Consider the following 25,543-nt stretch of genomic DNA (forward strand, 5'->3'; position numbering starts at 1 on the left):
GCAAGACAGTCGAACATAGATCAGCAATTCCTACATTGCAAGATACGGAATTTTGCAGTTGAGAGCATTATTTCGAAAGTGTCCCATGCTTTGTGTAGCCATTTGACGATGGCGGCGCATTGCCTCGTGAATCTCCTGCGGAGTAATTGCTTTCACTCCATCTACACCACGTCCGTGTGTCACTTCAGGACACAAATGAAGCATAGAATGAGACGTTCCTGAAATAATCAACATTATTTGGTGACAGCTCCCTAATCGGCAAACAGGCACTTACCTGATGATGTCACCCGACTATACGGTTCCACCGTTCTATTTGACGAATTCAGTCTTGTCAAGATACAAAAATCCACTAACACTGCAATAGTCTCATGAGCCAGATACGACAGAGTAAGCAAACAACTTTGAGAAATGATCACATCCTCCGGAAAGTTCAACCAAGCTCGCATTCGATTTTTCATGGTGTTTGTATTCCTATGCATGAACGACGTTCTTCTTGCCAAATTAAACTCCTCATATTGTTTTCCGGCCAGTATCTGAGAAATCCGATCCGCACGGAACAATCGCCTTACTTTCTCCTCGTCAAACTTCTCCGACACATCTCGGTCAGAGTCCTCATCCGATTCGTCCAAATTCGATCCTAAATCGCCGAACTGCGAGAACCGATCTCCGTACAAATCTTTCATCTTTTTCTTCACGAAAGCCATATCCCGGAAGTATTTCTGCAACCGAGCCACCCGAACTGGATTCTTCCGCATAATATACTCGAAGTCCCTTCTGGATAACACCGGGGAATTCTGTCGAGACATCGCGTGATCGATTGCATCCTGCATTATGCCTCTCAACTGATGCAGCACTATTTTCTCCACCAGTATTACCGACTCTCGCAAAGGCTTCTCGCAGTCCCCATAGCCACGCATGATTTGAGAGATCTCTTCGAAAAATATCGGAACATAATCACCAGCGGTGCCTTCCAGCCCGTTTAGAATACTGCTGCTACCGGTAGTGCTACCAATACCACTGGCAGCCGAACCAGCAGGTAAGTTGGCGCTGCCCGGGTTGATAGCGATGTTGATCGACGGACGACCGAGTTTTTTCGATGTTCCGTCGCGTGAGCTCATTACTTCGCTGTTATTACAACTCTATCCAATTGTCAAACCATCTAAACTATTTCCTTGACCTGAAATACAGTGTAAACTAACAGGCTTTCGTAAAAATGATAAAATATCGTTATCGTGCTCAATAAAATTACAAAATTAAACTAAAAAAAAAAAAATTAAAAATAAAAATACAAAATACTACAAAAAGAAACTACTCTTCCTTGACCTAATATACAGTGTAAACTAACAGATTTTCGTACGCAATTTAATTACAATTAGGGCTTATTTGAACCGCTGCTATGTAGAACTTTTAGGTTCCGTTCGATCAGGATTCAGGTATTATTAATCTTTTCTAAAAAACAAGGTGAGTGAACGAAGTGTGTGTTTACTGTTCAGTGATGTTTACTCGATTAACGCAAATAATCCATTCATCTTTAAAATAATCGAACAATCAATAATCGATTACAAGCTTTCGGTGTAAATCGATTATACACTGAGAAAAAAACAATGTGACCTGACTTCCCACTGAGACGTCCAAAAATTTGTTTCAAAATCGTTCAACACGGGTCCAACGATGGACGTTTGTTGAACGGTTATTTGGACGTTGTCCAAATTGGACCAACGAACGTCCTTCATTGGACGATTTTGAAACCAACCGTTCTTAGAGGGTTTTGTGGTGTTTTAACAAAGACGCTGAATCCATCTGGATACAGATAGAAAAACTCTAGAAAGAGAACTGCGGAGACTCCATTTTGGATCGATTGGATTCGCGTTTAGCTGTCAAAAAACGAATCCAATCGAACATTGCCTATCCTTATAACATTGGACGTGTTGCCATACAATGCCGGGGCATACGTTGCCAAAAATGCTGTTTTTCTCTCCGCAGTTCTCTTACTAGAGTTTTTCTAGATACAGACTCCCCATCTCTACACTGAGCAAAAAACTATAGTATTTGGGACCCGACTTTCGTGGTTGTTTTAATTATTCGCCAAAATAGCAGTAATGACCATGAGATCAGTAATACTAAACTGTTGTATTACGAAAAATACTAGAAAAATTCTTAACCGCTTAACTATTATGTTGGTATTTATGACAATTTGAGCAAGCTCAGACCAACAATGTATACCATCTTCAAACTGATAATGGAATAGTCTGAATCACCATTAAAACTAATGTTGAAATGAAAATTTGAACATGGTAAACATATTAAATATAACCAGTGTCATTGTTATAACTAAATTTTGTTTGAATGTTATCTACACAATGTAATAATCAGTCACGAAGACTAAATATACAATGGTTATAACAATGTAAAGGATGAAATAATAACATACACTGTTTATGTGAACACCTTTTACGTATAGTGATTTTCAGCTGACTATGCTTTGTATTACTACTGACTGTCAAAATTGTCAATTTGAGCGTTTCAATTTTGTGTTCCTAAAAGACGCTTACGAACGGGCTTCATTTTTTTCGATTGTTTATATTATTATATTATATTATTGCGATAAGGCGCTAGTCTCAAGAATCACTCGTATACTCGAGCCCCAGCCAGTAAGAATTCTAAGGGAACAAATAGGACAGTAGCTTTGATCCTACAAAGACTTGAATACAAAGAATGGGTTGCGTAGTCTGGCAAAATAGAAGGTTATGTTTCGCAACGAAATATAGTACCAAAGCTTTATTTTGCTTATTAATGTTGCATCAGGTAAGTACTTCAATTTTATCCAATAGGTGGACTTTGATGTCTTGTGATCATATTTTTTCGATTCTTTTAAATTTAGCGTGAAGTCAGAAAAGGAGAAGACTTAGATCATCGTCGACAATTGCTATTTTAACAAATACAAATATGTCAAGTTAATAAAATAACAATCGGTTGAGCAATTTTGGTCAAAATTCGCTTTAATTCAGATTTATACTCCATTGAGTTATATTGGCCAGAATCTCTATAAAATCAATAACCTTTTCAAAATAACTAGATAACGAACGTCAAAAGTCTATTGGTTATTACAAACACGTTCAGGTCATGGTGACTATGCTTATTGTTATGTCGAGCATCCAACGTACAATGGTTAATGATACAATAAAGTGGTTAATTTTGCTATTATGGTAAAACATTCCATTCTGTTGGTTTAGTGATAACAAACAGTTCCGGGTCAAGATAAATATTTATATTGTTATACTAAGCATCCCAGTTACAATTGTCACGGATACAATAAAATTTTCAATATTACCATTATGGTACAAAGCTCTTGAATAGTAAACCTGACCATGCATATAGTTAACGTCACCCAATACTATAGTCGGCTGAAAACCACTATACTCGCAAAGTCGAATTAACCTCCTCATATGGTGAGAGATACCATATATTTTTTCTTAGTGTATCTTATTCTTTTTATTTATCTGTAAGCGTTTCGGCGCGAATGAAACAGAAACGAAACGATTGGCAGCTAGTACCTATAGACGTGCTTTCGTGGAATTGGTTTTTTTTACTGAGATAAACTTCTTCAGACTTTAGGCTGGTACTCTACGATATGAGAGCCGGCGCTTCTAAAGCGGAATTGTTTTATATCAATATAAGAAGAGTCCTTTTAGCGCTGAGATAGACATTGAAACCAAAATAGACTAATATCTCACTGCAAATGGAGACCTATATTACTATAACGTATTTCAGAACGGTTTTCGCGGTGAAAGGACCTTCAAAACCCTATTAACCAAATTTGCATTGAAAACATTATTTGATAGGCAAACCTTTTCTCGTATGCATCTCATGCTCTGGTTCTATTTTTATTTCTGTTTTATTCACCCACGCATGGCTGAGGGCTAGTGCATGGTTCGTTTTTGTTTTTACTTTCATTTGAGACGTTGCACATTGCAACGTTTGACTCGTCGCGTGGTAACATTCCGGCCCCTGTAAATTGACATCATTTACAACAATATAAGAGCGACGATGCAAATTAATTGACTATTAATTATTATTATAATTATCATTATAAATCATTGCATATAATTATATTTTTTTAGCATAATTAATATATTCATACTGTTCCAATACATGGGTAGAGTTGTCCTCTGTATGGTGATGATGCTTCAGCTTCTGGTGGGTCTACTTCTAGTGGTGTTGTAGTAGCGCGTTGATCGGTTCGATCTAATGAATGTTGTAGATTCTTGGTTGTGCTTCTAAGGGCTAAAACAATGTCATGGAGTCCCAAAAAGTAGCAATTAATTGCCACCCGAAACCGTAGATATCGTATAAAATTCTTCCGTGCATTACCGTATCTATGATGAACTTGAAGGCGCGTCCGATAGCATATAACCCGATGATAGTCAAATTACCTAACCAATTTGACCACGACTTAAGTTTGCTCCAATATTTGTCGATTGCATTGTCGATTATTTCCCCCTATATCAAGGCGTCGAAATGGAATCCTTGTCTATCTGGTACCTGCGCCGACATAATTTTATGAAGCACATTTGATGCTATACGTCGATCTGCTTGCTCATATATCTCTACTGCTGATGTTGTTTGGAAACTACGTTCATCGTTTTATTAACAAAGCCTTCGTACAAAATGTCGAATTCTGAATCCTCACATCGTTGGTTATGGCTATTGTCTTATGTTGTATACCCATCTTCTGAATCTAAACATTTCCCGTAAGAATATAACTCCATGTCGTAAGATAATCTGATCATTTTCATTATCAATAGCCGCAAGGTAGTTCTACAACGCGATTTCGTATTCGTAATACACTAACTCGTTTGTTCATATATATTCAGGAGTGCTGTATACTCCTCCACTGCAGTTACTTCCATAGACGTGGCTCACGATGAGAGTTTCGTCTCTACCCGAACAGAAAGTAATATCGAAATTGATCGTAGAAACGTTGAATTTACAACAGTTTTATTTGTTAACAACAACTTCTCTTGTAACATCAATGTACTTATGATGCAGTCCTTCGTGTCTCCAAAATCTACAACGGAAAAACAATGTAAATCGATGTTTTTGATTTCAGAATGTATGGGAAAAGATCAATTTTTTCATTGTTACATCCCTTAACGACCCCCCTTTTTCAATGTAAAAATCGGGTTTACAATAAAATTGGATGTAGAAACTACAAATGTGATTATATTTCCATTGTAAATTTTCCAGAATAATATTGTTTTTCGTTGTAATGTAACAATAAAAAATGCTGTAATACTGTTGTGCATTTCTATTCGAGTAGTTGTACTGTTTCGCTTGGTCTCACGAATAATTCTACTGTTGTGAGTCAATGTGACGGATCCGACCATGTGAGTGTTCCTACATTCTTCTGATGTGAATTCTTTTACTATATAACTTCTTTAGTAATCTGATGTATGGGAGTGTATTCCACAATGCCTTATAGATTTATTATGACCTTACATTGATACACCATCACAAATCCCTTAGGGCTGCGCTGTAAGACTTATATCGGTACTTCCGTTATACTAAATTTTTTGACAACGGTAAGCATGAAGAAACGTCCATCAATGAATAGCTAGTTAAATCAACTTCCGGATGTCCGCAGCCGTAAGCTATTAACTCGTGTACACCCGAACAGAAAGTAATATCGAAATTGATCGTAGAAACGTTGAATTTACAACAGTTTTATTTGTTAACAACAACTTCTCTTGTAACATCAATGTACTTATGATGCAGTCCTTCGTGTCTCCAAAATCTACAACGGAACTACAAATGTGATTATATTTCCATTGTAAATTTTCCAGAATAATATTGTTTTTCGTTGTAATGTAACAATAAAAAATGCTGTAATACTGTTGTGCATTTCTATTCGAGTAGGCTCTCCAAATGCTAGTGCGAATAAGTATAATAGCATCATCCCAACCATCGGCCAATAAGGTGCTCTAATAGTAGTATTTTCTTTTTTATTCAGTGTTTTAGGCTTTGAAATCTTATCCCTAATTTGTTTTACGACATCAACATCGATTTTCTGTCGCTTTCCCCAGGAGTAAAAATTCACCTTTGTCCTTTTTATAATTGAAGGATCCGGATCATCCATCGTAATATTTTCAGGGTTATATATAGCCTCAATGGTGTGTGGGTCAAAATATTACAGCATTTTGACTTATTGAAACTTTCTTTTGCCTGCCTCTAGTGGTGTTCCTCTATGGTGATTTATGACAACGGTGTTATATTCAACATGTTCTTTTTGCTTACTATTGCGTACATCTAGAACTGCTAAATTATTTTTATTTATTTATTAACAGATTAAGGCCGAAGTGTCCTGTGCCGTATACAAAAGATTCCTCCATTCCACTCGGTCCATGGCCGCGCGTCGCCAGCCACGCAGTCTGCGAAGGGTCCGCAAATCGTCTTCCACCTGGTCGATCCATCGTGCTCGCTGCGCGCCACGTCTTCTTGTACCGGTCGGATTGCAATTGAGAACCGTTTTCACCGGGCTATTGTCCGACATTCTGGCTACGTGCCCGGCCCACCGTAGTCGTCCGATTTTCGCGGTATGACAGATGGGCGGCTCCCCCAACAGCTGATGCAACTCATGGTTCATTCGCCGTCTCCATGTGCCGTCTTCCATCTGCACTCCACCGTAGATGGTACGCAGCACTTTCCGTTCGAAGACACCAAGTGCGCATTGGTCCTCCACGAGCATGGTCCAGGTCTCGTGCCCGTAGAGAACTACCGGTCTAATCAGCGTCTTGTAGATGGTCAATAGGGTGGGACAAAAAATAGAATCCAGCTCCGAGCAACTTTTCAGATACCATTTGGGTCCTAGAACAACTGTGCAAATTCTTAGCTCGATCCCTGAAACTATATTTTTGCGCCCACTGTTTAAAGTTTACATGGGATTTTGCATGGAAAAACTAACTTTCATAAATTAATTCCTCCGGAAGTCGCCCATTGCTTCCTAAAAATAAATCGTTATGTGGCTTTTATAGGAAATTTAACAAAGAAACGAAGTCTCGAAAACCACGAAACGATCTGACGCTTGAGAAAAAAGTTATTAAGCAGAAACCGATTGATGCTCTGACGATTGATAAAATGTTCATTTTTTCTAGCACCACTGCTGTTAGATTTCCAATTCTATGCAATTTTGTTTTGATCTTCTCTTAATGTGTTTAAATTACTTATCTATGCTGTTTGGCCACTTCGCAAGGGTTTTGGGGGATAAATTGGGGCTTCTTTTGTACATAATAAGAGAAAGTTAAAAATTTTGTATATAATTCGACCGTCAGCAGCAGTGATGCTATGAAAAGTAAAAATTTCATCGAACTTCAGGGCATCAATCGGTTTTTTCTTAATAACTTTTTCCACAAGCATCAGATCGTTTCGTGGTCTTCTAGACTTTGTTTCCTTGACAAATTTCCTATAAAAATCAGCCATCTATTTATTTTTAGGCGATAACGGGCGACTCTTGGAAGAATTATTTTGCAAAAGTAGATTTCCCCATACGAAATCCCATGTAAACTTTAAACCATGGGCGCAAAAATATAGTTTCACCGATCGAACTAAAAATTTACAGAGTTGTTCTGGGAGCTAAATGGGACCCAAAAAGTTACTCGGAGCGAAATTTTATTTTTTTCATATAACCATGTCTTACTCTAATGGTCAACTTCGTACGACGGCGAACTCTGTTCGACCGAAGTGTCTTGCGGAGGCCAAAGTAAGCACGATTTCCTGCCACGATGCGTCGAGAACTGCTACATTAACTGCTGGTCTTTTGTAAAGCCCTTTACTAGTCTGGATCATAACCGAACGTACTTGTCCATCTGGTGCCTGGAATGCTTCAGTTACTCTCCCTTTTAACCATTTTCCATAAGGGATATTATCGTCTGCGATAACAACAAGGTCATCAACCTTTATATTATCTGCTTTACCAGTCCATTTGTTGCCTAAATGTCTTGGTATTTTTTCAACCCTAAGTTCCTTATGAAATTCCATATTTCTGGCACCATCAATATCGTCGAAATTTTCCACATCGTCCACATAATCTTCATTCACTATTGCCTTTGTAGCTTGCTGCTTCTCATCCTGCATCACATATGCACCTGTGTCTTGTTTATTGCTGTCATGCCATAGAACGCATTGATTTCCTTGATTCTTTGGATCGTAGTCCACAATGGTATCAATTGTCCATTGTGGGCGTAAGTTACTGGCCAATTCTTGACAGCAAACATTGTTTCATATCGGCTAGAGATTGATGAGAGGTGATGCGGACTTTCCCCGATTCTATCGGAATCAGCCCGCCCGTTGATCATGCTTCCTGGTGGGTCTTTGGGGACCACCTGAGATTTCGAGCCGTTTTCGCTTTTGTCTCCCGAAATCTTCCCCGTTGATCCTCCACCTAGGGGCAGATCACTTGTGATGCATTTTTAAAAATCAGCGAAATTAAATGCATTTATTTCCATCAAAATAGAAATTCATAATGTATTTTGCGTTGCGTGCAATGTTTTTGCGTTGCGTGTAAGACGTCAAAACCCTACAGAAAAACTAGCCCTACATTTAACAAAACGTCGAACAAAGTGGATCAGCGTAGGACGTTTGTTAAACAAACTTTTCTGCAAGGGAGTGCAAAGCTGATGCAAAAATGGAAATTAAATGCATTTTTTCTAATTTGATGCAAATTTGTTATACATTCTTAGAGTGATCTGCTCCTAGTCCTCCACCGTGTTGTTCATTCAGCCATGCTGAGACTTTTTTCTTCGAATTGATAATTGATCCGGGTGTTGATTCAGCCTCGCTACTCGCTGCTTTTTGATGAAAGAGTTTTTGTTTTTGTTCCAGCGACTGCTGTCGAATCAACTGTTGCTTTGCTTGAAAGGCTTTTTCATCCTGAAGTTTCAGCTCTCGCAGCCCTTTTTCCTTCTCCATCAGCAATTTGTTCTCGGCTATCTGGCGCTGCTTCTCTGCCATTTCTCGGGTCCTCAGAGCCGTTTGTTCCTTAACTGCTTGTTCTTTCATCGGCTGCTCTTCCTCCAGTAATTTCATTTGTGCCTCGAGTAGAGCAGCGCGAGTGCTAAAACCCTCTTGTTTCAAAATTGTCCAATGAAGGACGTTCGTTGGATTTGGAACCGTTGAACGGTTATTTGGACAACGTCCAAATAACCGTTGAACAAACGTCCTTCGTTGGACCCGTGTTGAACGATTTTGAAACATTTTTTTGAGCTGTGCGTCGCGTTCGCACTTATTAGTGTTGTCAAAAACAAAACGAGAGATTCGACTCAGTCGAGGTCTTCCGTGCAGTAAGGTACTTTTGAGTTGTTTGGGGTATACTCAAAATTGGGTAAATTCAACTTAAATTTAAGTAAATTAAACTCAAGGTTGAGTTATTATTTTTGCCGTTAAATGGAAACTACCTTCAACACGGTTTACCTAATTTTACCTTCATGCACGATACCACGAGATTGAGTCAAAAGTACTTAATTTTAGGTAGTTTTTCGGTGGCGTGTACACTCTTGGCAACTTATTCCCAGTTAAACTCCTTCCGGAACCGGTTCGGATTTCTGAATGGAGTCAGTATGGATTCCAACTCAAATGCAACAAGAGATTCCGACTCAGAATCGGTTGTTGCATTTGATTTGGGATCCATACTGACTCCATTCAGGATTCCGAATCAAATTTCGAATGGTTTGACCGGGTTCTTTGGGTTGTTTTATTTTTGCGTGTGCCCAGTTAAGCTCAGCCGGAAATGAACCGGAGTTCTGGTTGGTTCCAGCTCGTATTCCGGCTCCATTGACACAACCGATTCTAGTTAGAATCGATTGCGTCACTGGAGCCGGCACACGAACTGGACCCAGCCAGAATTCCAGTTCCGGCTAAACTTTACTGGGTGGATTTGCAATTACGGCGTGTTTCACGTTCCATACATGCGCATATTATTTTTCTCCTTCCTAATTTTTGCACGCCACTGCTCAACGTACAATTTCTCCGCCCATTGTCACTGTCAAAAGCAAAAGATAGCAGTATCGTTTTGCTAATTTTCTTACCGAAATTTTCATTTTTTGCGAAAATAATGCCGAATTAGCTTTGAAAGGTGTGTGAAACATAACGGTACAACGATGGCACAACTATTGCGTGGAAAATCAAGGTAAAGCTAAATTTGATTGACTACAAAATGCAGAGAAAAGTGATCCGGCTCCACAAGGGATGATCGTCATCGATCGGTGAAAAATCAGATGATGTTATGTAAAGTTTATTGATTTTTTACTCGCGTTAGATGAAACGCATGATGACGCTTTTCCTTGACAGGATTTGTCAATGATTGTATATAAACGGAAAAATGATTTGTTGAAATATCGAGCGTTGAACTCGGGCCAAGAATAATTTGTTTTTACTGACTGTTTTCAGCATTGACCTGCGTTTCAGGAACATTCGACCGGCAGCATACGCGCTGAGTCATGTGAACTTCTCCGGTTTCAGTTACGGTGGCAATGGCAATAGTCGTCAAAACTTCTACTATCGGCAGCACCAGGAGTTTCTTCGTAGGCCAAAGTTCGGTGGCTATCAATACTACCGGGGCTATGGAATGCTTGTGGGAAGAGTTCTTCGAGGAGTCCTAAAGCTACGCTATCTGGTGCTTGGAGGTGCTATTGGCGGCGGAGTAACGCTTAACAAGCGCTACGAAGAGTGGAAGGATGGGCTGCCGGATATGAAGTGGCTCGAGGAGGTGATGCCCGATAATGAAAAATGGAGTCAGTTCACCAAAAGCCTGCTTGCGGTGAAAGATTCAGTTAAGGATTCCATCGAAATTGGTAAGACATTGGTTTGGATATGGATATGAAGCAATGCGACTAGAAGTGCCAATTTTTTAGATCCTCGATTGAAGCAGCTCAGCGAGAACAAGATTAACGAGTGGCGGCAATGGTTCGATCAACGTCTGGACAATGCAATTGAGGCGGCTGAAACTCAACCGAATCCACAAATCGAAAGTAAGATTTCGCTTTTTTTAGTCAAAAGTGTCGTCGTTGCGGCTTAGGAGTGGGTCATTCAAGAATGATTAAATGATTTAGGTTTATTTGAAATGCTTTTGCTATGTGCATGTCGGTTTATCATCAAACATAAGTTAATTGCCACGAAGCCAGCCACGACGAGACAATGCATATTTAATCAAGCACGTTTTATTTCTCTTCTTTCGGTCTAGGTTCCTTCCAGAATCTATCTGAATTAGTATCAGAACTATATGGAGGTAATAATAGAAAACTGTCATCTCACTCAAAATTTTCATGGTAGTGTAGATAAATTTAGTCATTCTTGAATACATTCAGAAGATGCACTAAGGCAGACAAGTCCATTATTGGTGATCAATTTTTCTATATTCAATTATAGCTACCAAAGAAGAACTTCGCAACCATAACACGGTGAACGCAAAAACCCTCACGACTGAGGAAAGCCGGAAACGTGTAGAAACTCTACAGGTCCAGGTTGATGCTCTGCAGACGGAGATCATGAATGTGCAATTGAAGTACCAGCGAGAAATCGAAAAACTAGAGAAAGAAAATCGAGACCTTCGTCAGCAATTTCTAATTCTGAAAACAAACCGGAAGCAACCGACAAAGAAGCGCATCAAGAAATCGTTGATCGACATGTACTCGGAAGTGTTGGACGAATTGTCCGGATATGATACCAGTTACAGCACGGCTGATCATCTGCCACGGGTTGTGGTCGTAGGAGATCAAAGTAGTGGTAAAACTTCGGTGTTGGAAGCTATCGCACAAGCTCGGATCTTTCCCCGCGGCAGTGGAGAGATGATGACTAGAGCTCCAGTGAAAGTTACCCTTTCGGAAGGTCCCTACCATGTGGCACAATTTCGGGATTCAGATCGGGAGTATGATCTAACTTTGGAAAGAGATTTGTCCGACTTGCGTCGGGACGTGGAAATTCGAATGAGAAACTCTGTACGTGGAGGAAAGACCGTCAGCAACGATGTGATTTCAATGACGGTGAAAGGGCCGGGTCTTCAACGCATGGTTCTAGTAGATCTGCCGGGTATTATTTCAACCCAGACGGTGGACATGGCGGCGGACACCAAAGATTCGATCAAGCAAATGACCGAGCATTACATGAGCAATCCGAATGCAATTATCTTGTGCATACAGGTAATATTCTGATAGGAGCTAATGATTTCGAACTTTTATTGCTATCAATAACTTCAGGATGGTTCCGTCGACGCTGAACGTAGTAATGTGACCGATATGGTATCGCATTGTGACCCCCTTGGAAAACGAACTATTTTCGTTCTTACCAAAGTTGACATGGCAGAAGATCTGGCCGATCCGAATAGGATCAGGAAGATTCTTTCAGGGAAACTCTTTCCAATGAAAGCTCTAGGATATTTTGCAGTTGTGACCGGTCGTGGGCGGAAGGACGATTCCATCGAAACAATTCGCGAATATGAGGAGAAGTTCTTTAAGAATTCTAAACTGTTCCAGTTAGTGATTCAGACTATTGGTCAACAAATTTTAACTAAAATGAATCATATTTCAACATTTCAGAAGTGGTGTCACGATGTCGCATCAGGTCACAACGCGTAATCTCAGCCTGGCGGTGGCCGATCGCTTCTGGAAGATGGTCCGTGAAACGATCGAACAGCAAGCGGATGCATTCAAAGCAACGAGGTTTAATTTGGAGACTGAATGGAAAAATAATTTCCCCAGGTAAGATGCATTTCTAGTCAATTTGCCAACATGTTCTAACCAGTAATATTATAGACTACGCGAATCCGGTCGTGATGAACTGTTCGACAAGGCGAAAGGTGAAGTGTTGGACGAGGTAGTAAACTTGTCCCAAGTTTCTTCTAAAAAGTGGGAAGAACTCCTAAACAACAAACTGTGGGAAAAATTGTCAAGCTACGTGTTTGAAAATGTGTATTTGCCAGCAGCACAATCCGGTTCACAGAGTAAGCTGAACAATATGACCCCAACCAATCAAACAGTGTAAATAAAATATAATTATTCTTCTTAACAGATTCCTTCAACACCATGGTGGATATTAAATTGCGACAGTGGGCTGAACAGGCCCTGCCTGCCAAATCCGTAGAAGCCGGCTGGGAAGCACTGCAGAAAGAATTCCAGTACCTGATGGAGGTTGCTCGGAAAACGCCGGACCATGACAACCTGTACGATAATCTAAAAAGTGCAGTGATAGACGAAGCAATTCGACGTCACTCGTGGGAGGACAAGGCGATTGATATGCTGCGAGTCATACAGTTGAACACGTTGGAAGATCGTAGTGTACACGACAAGGTCGAGTGGGATCAGGCCGTTCGTTTCCTGGAGACATCGGTTAAGGAAAAACTTGAACACACCGAGCAAACGATTAGTGAAATGTTCGGTCCATCAACAACGCAAAAGTGGCTTCAGTGGCGCTCGTCTACCGATGAGCAGAATAAACGAAAATACGTCAAAGGGGAACTGGACAAAATACTATCTAGTGATTCAAAGCATTCTCCTACGTTAAGCTACGACGAGCTGACAACCGTTAGGAAAAATCTGCAACGAAGCAACGTTGAAGTAGAAACGGATTACATTCGGGAAACGTGGTATCCCATCTATAGAAGGTACGTGTGTTTTCTTTTATATTAAGTAGTTACTGAATCATAATTGTTTCGACAGACATTTCCTGAAGCAAGCGCTGAATCAAGCGTATGACTGCCGCAAAGCGTACTACCTATACACTCAGCAAGGTACTGAGTGTGAGGTGAACTGTAGCGATGTGGTTCTCTTTTGGCGCATCCAGCAGGTTATAAAAGTTACTGCCAACGCTTTACGTCAGCAGGTCATCAATCGGGAGGCTCGACGGTTGGATAAGGAAATTAAAGAAGTCCTAGACGAATACGGAGAGGACGATGACAAAAAACAGCAACTACTGACGGGCAAACGTGTGACACTAGCGGAGGAACTTAGTAAGTTTATTAAGTTGTATATTTTTGTATATTATCAATTTCAAAATTACTTTTTTCTTTTAAAGTTCGAGTGCGGCACATTCAGGAGAAATTGGAAGAATTTATAAACGCTCTCAATCAGGAAAAGTGAACTAGCTCTCAATGTGGCTTGGAACTGTATCTAGTCTATCCATAACCAATCGTGGAGCGCTAAGACACCTAATACGTTTAAAGTACTGTCTCGATAAGACCTAAAGAATACTTAAAATACTGTAACCAAGCGGGCACTGAGAGTGTTAAGGGAAAGCAAGGATTCCAGATAAGCTATTTATTTAATACGAATTCGATTTCTTTTGTTGCTTACGTTAATCTATTACGCGATTCAACTTGTTTTGATTGGACTTATAATATTGGTACAATCTTCGAAAAAAAGTATTTGTTGTAATTTATGCTAATTCTAATTTACAATCAGGCTGCATTATGAACACCAATTGGAATAAAATTTTCGTGGAGTCGTATTCTAAACTAAGTGAGTAAAATGTGTCTTGTTTATCCGAAAAGTCCAGTTCATGTAATTCGTGTAGGAATTTAGTCGGTAAAGTAGCGTTAGTGTAGCGAAAATAATGCAAAAATCATTTATTTTGATTCCATTAACATGCAAGTTTCTAGAAATAATTGCATGACACCTTTTATACTTTATATAAAAATTTTACCGTATTCTGCGGATAGTGCTCACCAAATACATTGTGTATAAAGGAACTGCAATTAAAAATACGTTTTATCGAAGCCTGTAATCGGATTAACACCAGGCGATTGTGAAGGCCAATCGAACTCGATTGACTCTTTTCCAGTTTATAGGCTGTTCAGGATCGTCGTCCTCCTTCATGATTCAATTCTCATTTTTTTGCAGTGAATAGACAAATTGATCCAGGCAGTTAGTTTGGCAATGTGTTTTTTCTTCAAAGCAATTTATAATTCTTCGCATGCAAATGTTCACGAATAGTCACGCGGTGTGACCTTTTTGCGCAAATTTTGCTTGCTCTTGATGAAAGGACATAGAACAATTCTTTGAAATTAATGCCAAAATCAGTTTGATGTTGTTTTTAATCTGAAAGATCATCAACGTTTGTATCATCTTTAAAGCGTTGCACTCACTTCCCGACATAGAACTACGATTTTTTAATGTACTTTGACGTCAAATAACATTTTTTATCCTTTCGGATGCAGAGGAACACTGCCTCGAAGCACTTAGCGTACGTACTTGCAATACATAATGGAATAGATTACAATCATCATCACGGTTGCACAATTCAGGTGCTCTAAATCGTGGCCGAATGTATTTTAGATTTCCAAGTTACTCGATTTTGGGCCGCAATTCTCCAGTTTCCTTGAACGCCCGCCGCACGTCCAATTTCCTCGATTCCACACAACCAGCGGAGGCGGAGCATGCGCCGAAGTCAACGACCGCTTCCAAGTTCTTTACTGAGTGTAACTTTAGCTGATCTCTATCCGGCAAGACAGGAGACTACAGTGGGACATGTAGCACGTGTCCCACTGTAGTCTCCTGTCTTTTATCAGCCTTCTGATGTCAGGATGTTTGTATACTTGGTTCTTCTTTAAAACACACTGAGCACTCAATGGGAGTATCAGCGAATTGTAGAGCAAAATTTGAAGGCGTCCGTAGACTACGAGCTTTTATCTAACTGCACAAATCATAGAAAGTTAAATTCGCAAGCCACAACACGCCTTTTTTCGTGACTAACCGGACGTGGATCACCGTTCGGACTGCCTCGCTCTCTGTCAGTTACCAGTTACTTTGTCTTGTCATAGTCTATGTTCAGTCCAATTATCGCAGCCTTCCTGTTAGAAGGCACACCTGACTCTTCCATTGCTCTGCGATCAACGCCAATAATGTTAATGTCATCCACGAACCAAAGAAACACGCGAAATCATTGTTTATTTTCTGGATCTTTACCAACCCTTGGCCCCAATGGAGGGTTAGATTTGTTACATTCAAGGAGAGACAATATGTCAGCTTTAATATAGTATTCCTCTTCAAGTCGAATACCGTCGCCAAACTGTTAAAAATATGCTGAAGTCCGGTAGCAGCGCAGCGCTCTGCCGACCATAGTTGTTTCTCCTGAACGTTAATCGCAAGAGAGAGTTATTACGTAGAGCTCGAATGCAGGCTTGAAGAACCAGGCGTCGGCGGATTGTAGAACAACTCACCCTGGCGGACAATAAGTCCAAGACCTACATGGTTTCGAATACCACGAATGTCGAGCTGTATTAACCGGCAACGGTTTTCGTAGCTCGGCTGCTGTGTTTTACCAAGGAAGATGTTGGAGTGCAAAGCGTATGGGGACCGGTGTTCGACATCCTCGATTCTGTCAACCCCGTTCTGGTAGCACGGATTCCAAACAAGACAACAATATTCCAGTGCTGAGCAAACCAACTGTATCTTGTGATGATCGTTCCGCTCCGTTGTTATGCCTCGATAGTTCTTAAAATCATGTTCAAACATTTTCAGCCACAGTTCGTTTTGTTTCACAGAATCGTAAACCGCCTTGAAATTCGCAAACAGATGGTAAGCCCTCAAGTCGTCCATCCTCAAAAATTATCGCAGTATAGACATCTTGTCTGTCATTGATCATTCTTCTCGAAACCCGCTGTGGTATTCGTCGAAAAAGGATTCAGTCAGGATGTGCAGCCTGCTAAACAGAACGCGGGAGAGTACCTTATTGGTATTTTGCTGCAAAGCTCAATTACCTGGTGATATCTACAGATTAATAGCATAAACAAGATAAGGTGGATGTTTGTGCTTTTTTCATATCTACGATAAGCAATTTGTTGTAATTTTTTTTTTGTTTTTCCGTAAATGCGCATCAAATATATAGTAAATAATAGATTCAGAGGGGAAGAAAAACAATTTGGAAGTTAATGATAATAGTTTTTAGTAGATACACTCAAGTTAAACATAAGAAATCTTCGAAAATGTGTATATTGTGCCTCTAGGTTAGGGTTCACAACCGCCCGAGTTAAGAATATTTAAACAACCAATCAAAGCATAACCAGTATAAATTCACTTTTGGCAAGAATTAGCTCTTATTTCGAACATACACAACTTTGTACGAAGTGGTTTTATACCGGTTCAAAAAGCAAAATTTAAAAATATGCTATATTAGCCCTGTTGTGCATAATAAATCTATTGCCATATTGAAGGAAATTAGTTTTCTTCCACTTCACTTTCATTTTTTGATATAACTAAGGCCAATTTTCTTAAAAATGCAAAAATTACTAAACTTTTAAAGATTTGCTACTGATCTGACAGTTTATTCGCAAAACATCCACCCCAAGCCTGTAGCGCCCCCTACACATATTTTCTGCGCCAAAGATGCCAATAGGCGTAAGGTTCAATTGAGAAATAAGATTACACGCTCACTTAAGGTTCAACTGAAAAATCCCCGAAAAGCGGCCAAAATCTTCGTGGATATCAATAAGTAGTATTCAAACAAATCAGTTGATTTTCAAGAAGATTATATAAAAAGTAGTAAAAAACTGTTTTTTTTTTGCTTTAACGCTTTGATTTTTGGAGGGAGACTACAATACGCTTAGATAGATTTATGAAATTGGGTTCAGATTTTCGTTTTTTTTAAAAGGGACTTTTATGCTTTTTTGAAATTGTAGGGTAAAGTGGTTTTTTCAAAAATGTTGATGTGAAGGTTTTCAAGGTTGCTAGTTACTAATCCGTCCTCAGATTTACCAAATTCAAAATGTTTTTTTAAATAAACAATAAAAATTCAAAATGGAGAACGAATTCCAAACGGCAGACTACAATGAGGAAAAAAGTAGCTCGATTCGTCTAAAATGTAGATCTGAGGTTTTCGGAGCCGCTAATCACGCTAAATTCAAAATAAGAAAAAAATAAGCCATGTGCCTATTTTCCCATTGTTTCCATTATCTTCCATCTTTGTTCAACGCAATAACTGAAATGGTAGAGCGATTCGAGTTTTCGTTGCATTTCTCCGTTTTCTGGTCAGTGTTATTAGGTTTGTTCCAGTACACGGAAGTCACTCTGGAGTAAACAGGAGCAAAAAATCTTTGCTCCTTTTTACTCCGGTTTGCTACCAGAAGAAGAAAAAAGAGAAGAAGAGAGTACAGGAACGATTTTCTCCGGAGTACTTCCAGTTTCTCCTGGTACTGGAACAGACCTATTATTATATTTGTTCTTCACTGAGCAAAAAGCATCTGAGAATTTCATAAGCCTCGGCATATGAACCAACCTTCTGACGATGTCATTGAACGCTTTAGAATGTCATAGGCAGGCTTATGAATTCATTGATCTTTATTCATGCACTCCATAGACGTACAAATAATGTATTTCATAAAACAGTCTTATGACTTCGCTCCAATATATGCCTTTCAGAATTTCATAAGTTTTTCTCATGAAACCCATATGAGATCTGTTATTGATTCTATAAAATTGTGTTTTGTTTTTCATAAACGTCATTTTTGTGAAAAGTTCATAATTGTTTCTTATGAATTCAGTACTGGCCTTGACGGCCGACCAGGAGTTAATAGTTTCAGCACAGAGAACAGACGTCCATCTTCAGCATTCAACTAGTGTAAAATCTCTAACGGTTTCGAAAGTAGTTTGGATATCTAAACCAGGTGCGCTACTGTCGTCATGTTTTTTTGTGGCTGAGTGCGACAGAATTGACAGCGGTTATTCCTCTACCCAGTCAAACTAGTCCGGAACCGATTCGGACTTCCGGCATGAATTCTAGCTCAAATGCGTCAACCGATAGAGTCGGAATCGGTTGTTTTCTTTGAGCTAGATTCCATGCTGAATCCATCCAGGATTTCGAACCGGTTCCGGAATCGATTTGACGGATAGTTGGGATAGGTTGGTGTTGCGGTGCTAGTGTTTTTCGTATATTAATTCAAATGTTTACACACGTTTTTAAATATTTTTGTTCGGTCATGGATGTCTGTTCTCTGTGGTTTCAGCACTTTTTGATTACCGCTGTTTGAAACAAAAGAAGTGAGATTTTCAGTCAAATTGCAACAATTTTAAATTGTTTTTATGTTATTGAATAAATTACTGTGAGCATTAAATCTGTTTACATGGTTATGATTTTTACAGAAGATATCCGATTATTTGAAATGAAATAAGTTGTGCATATAATTAGTGTCTGACGCTTATTTTATAATAATCAAAATCATTTGAGAAGAAACAATCATAATCATTCAGTTGTCAAGTCCAGTTTCCCAGTTGTCTAAGCCCAGTTTCCCAAGAAATATTGACGAAGCGTTGCTCATTATGTACAAATTTTAATATTTAAGGAGAGTTTTCTCTTCAATCTTCTGAAGGGATCTATACTTGGCGGTTAATTTGTCCCGAATTGAGTTCTACAAGATGACCACATCTTTACGGGTGAATGACCTATAAGGTTAAAACCCGCTTCAATAAAATCAATCAATCAATCAAGATGACCACATGAATAAACTCATGAGCAATGACGTTCATGTTTGACAATTCTCAGTGATTTGTTTACTTTGTCAGTTGCGTAAGTTGGAGTGCAACGGGTGGCCATCTGTTACATTCAAACTCACGTAACTCCCATGTAAACAAACCACCGAGAATTGTCGGTTGGTGTAAAACCTACTATCCTCTCAAGGTTGATTTTTACTATTGATTTTTTGTCTACTAAAAATGCTCGAGAAATGTCAGCCATGTTCTTTTTTTATATAAATGCACAATAATATCCATAAATAAAAAACTTATGGCATTCATTCGAACATTGTAATGAATTTCATAAGACTGTTCTATGGAAATCGTTATTTCTACTATGTTTTCTACTTATAAATGTCAGCAATTTTCATAAATGGGCACCTATGGCGTTCATTCGGACATTTTCATAAATTTCATAAGACTGTCTTATGAAAATAATAAGAGATGGATTTGGAAAATTTCCCCTCCAAATCATAAGACAGATTTATAAAATCCATTTAAAATCCTTACGTCTGAAAGTCATAAGACGTTTTTATGGAAATTCAATGTAAATTTTGCTCGGTATATGAAATAGTGCTGCAGCTACCCTAATAGGGTCAAAGCCGCATTTGTTGTTCATGAATTGCATAGCTAAAACTGTCTCCTAGTAACATCAAAAATTCTTGTTGTTTGAATATTTCGTGAAATAATCTCATGCCCGAATAACATTTCGAACTTTCGTAATTTGTCCAATAACCACATACCTCTTTGGATCACTTAGAAGCTGCATTAAAGGTTATTGTCTGGTGTTTCTAAAACATATCGCCGGTTTCTTAGTGAGTGAGTTGTTTGACAATTTTGTTTTATTTTTTGTTATTGCTTATAATATAGTAAAATGTTGAATATCTGGACTCACTACGAACGCCACAATCTTGGCTAATAACTCCTTGCTGAATAACAAAGATATAATGCTGTAAAGATACAACAAATAAAATTATTGCACGATAATTGTTTTTATTTGTCTAGCTTTTAAAACTTACCTTAATTTAATTTATCAATGAAGTTCTTCCAATCTTTCTTTCTTTACGCTATTATGAACCGCAGTTTTCATAATAGAAAATCACTTAAAATTCACTGACAGAAACAAATGAGCTGGCCAATGAAATGCAATTTCATGTAACATTAACCTGCATATATATATATATATATATATATATATATATATATATATATATATATATATATATATATATATATATATATATATATATATATATATATATATATATATATATATATATATATATATATATATATATATATATATATATATATATATATATATATATATATATATATATATATATATATATATATATATATATATATATATATATATATATATATATATATATATATATATATATATATATATATATATATATATATATATATATATATATATATATATATATATATATATATATATATATATATATATATATATATATATATATATATATATATTTTCTATTGTGTTTCCACGAAAAATTTATTATTTTAGGCAGTAGATCGAATTTAAAATCAATTGAAATATCCTAAAAATTATACCTCTTTCTACCATACATACTAATAGATTTTTGAAATCGCGCCTAATATTAGAGCAATGCTGTTTGTTACCTTAATTTTAAATCATATGAATTTGATTAGAACGCCAAAATCGTACGTAATATTTCACATAAAATCAACATGTTATTTGTGATCTGTACACGGTTGGCGGATTGCGATTAAATTTAGTTTGTGTCGTTACGTGCAAATCTTGAACAAAAAGAATTGAATTTATTCCAATGCTGTTCAATCTTGGCGGATATTCTCTTTTCGGGAGACTGCTTATCTGCTTATGTTTGGATATATCGTCTAACTGGCAGAAAGTTGGTGTCAGTAACTGACGAGTAGATCACGAAACGTTCAAACTCGACTTTTCTGAGTTAGGTGTTTTCCCTTATGTGCAAATTGGTTAGTCTAATTTGGCAAAAAAAACATAATTTTTTAGAAAGAAACTTTTTTCTAGGCGCTATACCTAACTTAAAGTTAGTGTTTAGCGTTTCGGATTCTCCTCATTATTAACTTGCACCATCTTGGTACAAGTTAGATGCTAAATCAAAACTAGCACCCAAATTGGCACTAGTTAGACGCTAAATCCAAAAAGCCATACGTCTTGCATGAACCTGAACGACATAAACACTTTTTTGGAGTGAAAAATCCTTACCTCATATAAAATATTCCGTACTTCATGAATTTGCGCTAAGTGATGTAATTTTTCATCAAACTTTGTATGGACCTATCTCCAAGAATAAATATTTTTTTTTGTAGAACTCATATATCATGTTATTCGATTGTTAGTGAAATGATTTCAACGAGTTTTGAGGGATTGAAAACTTTTTAGAGATTTGCGTAGGTTTAACTGAAAACCTGGTGAAGTCTCCCCGTGTTCCCCTATTTGGTGTAATCGCTGCCCGGAAACGTCGTGGTAAAATATTTTTGACGAAGCGTGAATTGCAAAATCGCAGGTTTGATTTTGTAATGACACCGCTTGCGACGCTATAAATAAAAAGATTGCCGCCATGGCATATCGCTTTCCTACTCATGCTGTTCGACTTCGCTACCGCTCCATTGAACTGAACCTAACCGTAGCACAAAGGCGTAACTACTACCAAATACAAATAATTTGTATTTGCTACTACTAAATCCTGGGAAAACCATTGAAAGATTATTTGTGTTTTTACCTATTTTTTCGAAAAATGTTATTCAAACCATACTCTAATGAATTACTTCAGAAATATAGGTTTTTCAATTGATAATTTCTGTATATAAATATTTGAAATGGTGCATTTTTCACTGATTTTATAATTTTGAATTGCATTATTCCATAATTTTCTATACAGTATAGGGGAGAGAGGGTAACAATGAAACACATTTTTTCTACAATTTAATTTTGATGATAATAGTTTTATTTGTGTAACCAAAAGTGATACATAGTGCCACTCTGTTGTTAACTAATACATATATTTTTTCCAGCTGGTAAAATTCACGGGAAATAACATTTTTTGGATAATAAACAGTCGGTGGTAAAATGTATCAGTGTTCCCCATGGGTAGGAACTATGAAACACGATGTCGTCTATAAGGAAATATTCTACTTATAAATTTTATTCTTTTGTTTTGACGAAGAATGATCCTAACGCTTTGAATTTAAGTTATATTGAGGCGAAAATCGTTTGTTTACGAAAGAATCCACTATAACACTATAACATTGAACCACCATGTATGCATATCAGCTGCAATCCTGAAATAAGAGACAATTTCTACAAAACTTGCCCAAATTTACTAATTTTGCACTATATGAGTAGTATTTACCGTTGAAAATCGGAACCCATTCACATTTTGAGACAGACCACAAAAACAAAAAATAATCACTGTTCCCCATACTCCTTCGTTCCACAGTTACCCAATGGGTCTATTCATGAAAATTGTGAAATTACACAGAACCATGAGAAGTTACCAAAAAACTTTGTTCGCGGCATATGTTGAGCATAAAATTTGCTATAAATAGCAATAGACTAAACATTTATTCAATGAATGGTAACTCATAAAGATGGAATAATGTTTTTCATTGCAAATTTACTCTGGCTATCACAAAACAAACAAATATCCATTAAAAGAGATACAGTTATCAGATCTCTTCCAAAATATAGCAACACGTGTAAAGAATTAGAAATCGTGAAATATGAGAGAATGAGACGATTCTGATCATGCGTTATGATTTTATTGCGAATGTTTCATAGTTCCTGCTGATCCACTGTTACCCTCTCTCCCCTACATAGTCAATATCTGGTGCAAAAACGTAATTTTCATAACGAACATGCTGTTTTCTTTTTTGAGATGCGTTCAAAAAGTACCAATTTTTTTAATAATAGGGTAAGGTGGGGCAAAGCCGACCTAAATGATTTTGGCTTTATTATGGTCATTTTACATCGGATCAAGTCGTTTCATACACCAAATTAAAGATTAGACTTCTGGGTAACTTTCTATATATATCTTTTTATTCACATGTTAGGAAAATTTTGAGATACAAGCGTTTTACGAAAGCGTTCATTTTTGCTGTTTTCGAAAATGGTGGGGTAAACCCAACCGCCTATGTTTTTGGTTGATTTAGTACAGATATTACCCAAATTTTATAGTTTTTCAATGATAAATCAATAAATGTTATGTTATTGGATTGTAACATGAAGAAAATGGAATTCAATGTCAATCTTGGAATGTGAAGATCACGAGCAGTAGCACGTAGAGATATTCCCACTTGCATTGGAGCAATTGCTCGACGAATACTATATTCGTCGCGTTTTTGTGTCTTTCGTTTGTAATTATGAACCATTGTGCAAAAAAGGGAGCACGTCGTTTGGCATAAGTTCGTTTGGCATAAGTTCGTTTGGCATAAGTTCATTTGGCATAAGTTCATTTGGCATAATGTTCATTTGGCATAACAGTAGGTGACACATACGTTCGTTTGGCATAATGGTCATTTGGCATAATGGTCGTTTGGCATAATAGTCATTTGGCATAATGGTCGTTTGGCATAATTTAAAAAATAAATTGAATTTTCCGTTACTAGTCGTTGACGCCTAACGTGGCTACGCCACATCGCATTAAACCCGGTGCTGTCCGACATCGCTCCGCTCCGTCGGACTTGAACTAGTTGATAGCCCCTATGTTTGAGTAATCCGGGCAAACGAGTGGATCACAGCTTTGCTCGCGAGGGGCCGCCGATACACCATCGGAACCCGGCGGATTCCGCTTCGGATCATTGGTCTCAGTTATGCGACGATACCAAGGGTTAATTGGTATATAGGTCCAAATAACTGCTCATATTTGAAAGAAGAATCAACCCTTATGTTTAAGTAAATCGGGCAAACGAGTAAATCAACGCTTTGCTAGCGAGCTTATTAAACATGCAAAGTAAAAGAGCTGCTCTTGTTTGAAAGAACGAGTCAACCCCTAATTTTGGGTAAAACGGGCAGACGAGTATGTCACCAGTTTACTGGCGAGGGCCATTTGGTATACAAATTTAAAGAACAGCTCATGACTGAAAGAAGGAATCAACTCTTATGTTTCTGGCAAATATATTTGCCAGAAACAAGGATTGATTCCTTCTTTAAGACATGAGCAGTTCTTTGAACTTGTATATCGAATAGCGCTCGCAAGTACTGTTGGTCCACTCGTTTGCTTAGGGGTTGATTCCTTCTTTCAAACATGAGCAGTTCTTTGAATCTATATACCAAATAGCCCTTGGAAATATCGCATAACCGAGACCAAGGGGTCGAGGTGGTCATCGACCCGCCGTCAGAAGCGGCTACCCCTCACCAGCAACCACTCATTTGCCCGGGTTACTCAAACATAGGGGCTATCAACTAGTTTAAGTACCATACTTACAGCGATGTGGCGTAGCCACATTAGGCGTCAACATTAAATATAACAGAGATTTCAATGTATATTTCAAATTATGCCAAACGACCATTATGCCAAATGACCATTATGCCAAACGACCATTATGCCAAACGACCATTATGCCAAATGACCATTATGCCAAATGACCATTATGCCAAATGAACGTTATGCCAAACGAAAGCATGTGTCACCTGCTGTTATGCCAAATGAACTTATGCCAAATGAACTTATGCCAAACGAACTTATGCCAAACGAACTTATGCCAAACGAACTTATGCCAAACGACGTGCTCCCTGCAAAAAATATTAAATAATAGCAATAAAAATATATTTGAATTTGATAAATAAACATTTTCTTATAGCAAAAAAAGCGCTCGGATTTACCCCACTTTTTAGATTTGCCCCACCGCGTCATTTTTCATAACAATGCAATTAAAAAAAATTATGAAAAAAGCTGGACTAAATTCATCTATGCACTTTGAAGGACTTTAATCAAAGAATTTAAATCCACTTACATTTTTTATGCAATCATTTTAACTATCAGAAATATCCTGTAGCCAATGATGCACAAAAA

General features: G+C 37.9%; 2 protein-coding genes across 8 annotated transcripts; one reads left to right on the plus strand and one right to left on the minus strand.

Annotated features, from left to right (window-relative positions):
* Positions 1 to 30: 30 nt before the first annotated feature.
* LOC131690496 (uncharacterized) lies at positions 31 to 1,499 on the minus strand. Of its 6 annotated transcripts, none has more exons than XM_058976318.1 (3): positions 1,371 to 1,499; positions 275 to 1,177; positions 31 to 218 (listed from the first exon to the last, which is right to left on the minus strand). In XM_058976318.1, exons 2-3 carry the CDS (start codon positions 1,116 to 1,118, stop codon positions 31 to 33), a joined length of 1,032 nt encoding a protein of 343 aa, XP_058832301.1. In that variant the 5' UTR covers positions 1,119 to 1,177; positions 1,371 to 1,499. The 6 variants fall into 6 exon arrangements, with proteins under 6 accessions (XP_058832301.1, XP_058832300.1, XP_058832302.1 ...); XM_058976317.1 differs by having other exon boundaries at positions 275 to 1,194; XM_058976319.1 differs by having other exon boundaries at positions 1,358 to 1,499.
* An 8,533-nt stretch (positions 1,500 to 10,032) lies between these two features.
* On the plus strand, positions 10,033 to 14,501 carry LOC131690049 (dynamin-like 120 kDa protein, mitochondrial). 2 transcript variants are annotated; one of them, XM_058975512.1, is made up of 11 exons: positions 10,033 to 10,180; positions 10,441 to 10,844; positions 10,905 to 11,021; positions 11,234 to 11,278; positions 11,419 to 12,188; positions 12,246 to 12,520; positions 12,585 to 12,746; positions 12,801 to 12,988; positions 13,057 to 13,648; positions 13,704 to 13,993; positions 14,059 to 14,501. In XM_058975512.1, exons 1-11 carry the CDS (start codon positions 10,152 to 10,154, stop codon positions 14,121 to 14,123), a joined length of 2,937 nt encoding a protein of 978 aa, XP_058831495.1. In that variant the 5' UTR covers positions 10,033 to 10,151; the 3' UTR covers positions 14,124 to 14,501. The 2 variants fall into 2 exon arrangements, with proteins under 2 accessions (XP_058831495.1, XP_058831497.1); XM_058975514.1 differs by lacking the exon at positions 11,234 to 11,278.
* Positions 14,502 to 25,543: the final 11,042 nt, after the last annotated feature.

Source organism: Topomyia yanbarensis, chromosome 3 (assembly GCF_030247195.1).
Source record: "Topomyia yanbarensis strain Yona2022 chromosome 3, ASM3024719v1, whole genome shotgun sequence".
Classification (NCBI taxonomy): Eukaryota; Metazoa; Arthropoda; class Insecta; order Diptera; family Culicidae; genus Topomyia; species Topomyia yanbarensis.

Coding starts and splice junctions, on each gene's coding strand:
- LOC131690496 (XM_058976318.1), bottom strand. CDS start 1,118: ATGAGCTCACGCGACGGAACATCGAAAAAACTCGGTCGTCCGTCGATC. Junction 219..274: donor TAGTCGGGTGACATCATCAG/GTAAGTGCCTGT, acceptor TGATTATTTCAG/GAACGTCTCATTCTATGCTT.
- LOC131690049 (XM_058975512.1), top strand. CDS start 10,152: ATGGCACAACTATTGCGTGGAAAATCAAG. Junction 10,181..10,440: donor CTATTGCGTGGAAAATCAAG/GTAAAGCTAAAT, acceptor GACTGTTTTCAG/CATTGACCTGCGTTTCAGGA. Junction 13,649..13,703: donor TGGTATCCCATCTATAGAAG/GTACGTGTGTTT, acceptor TTGTTTCGACAG/ACATTTCCTGAAGCAAGCGC.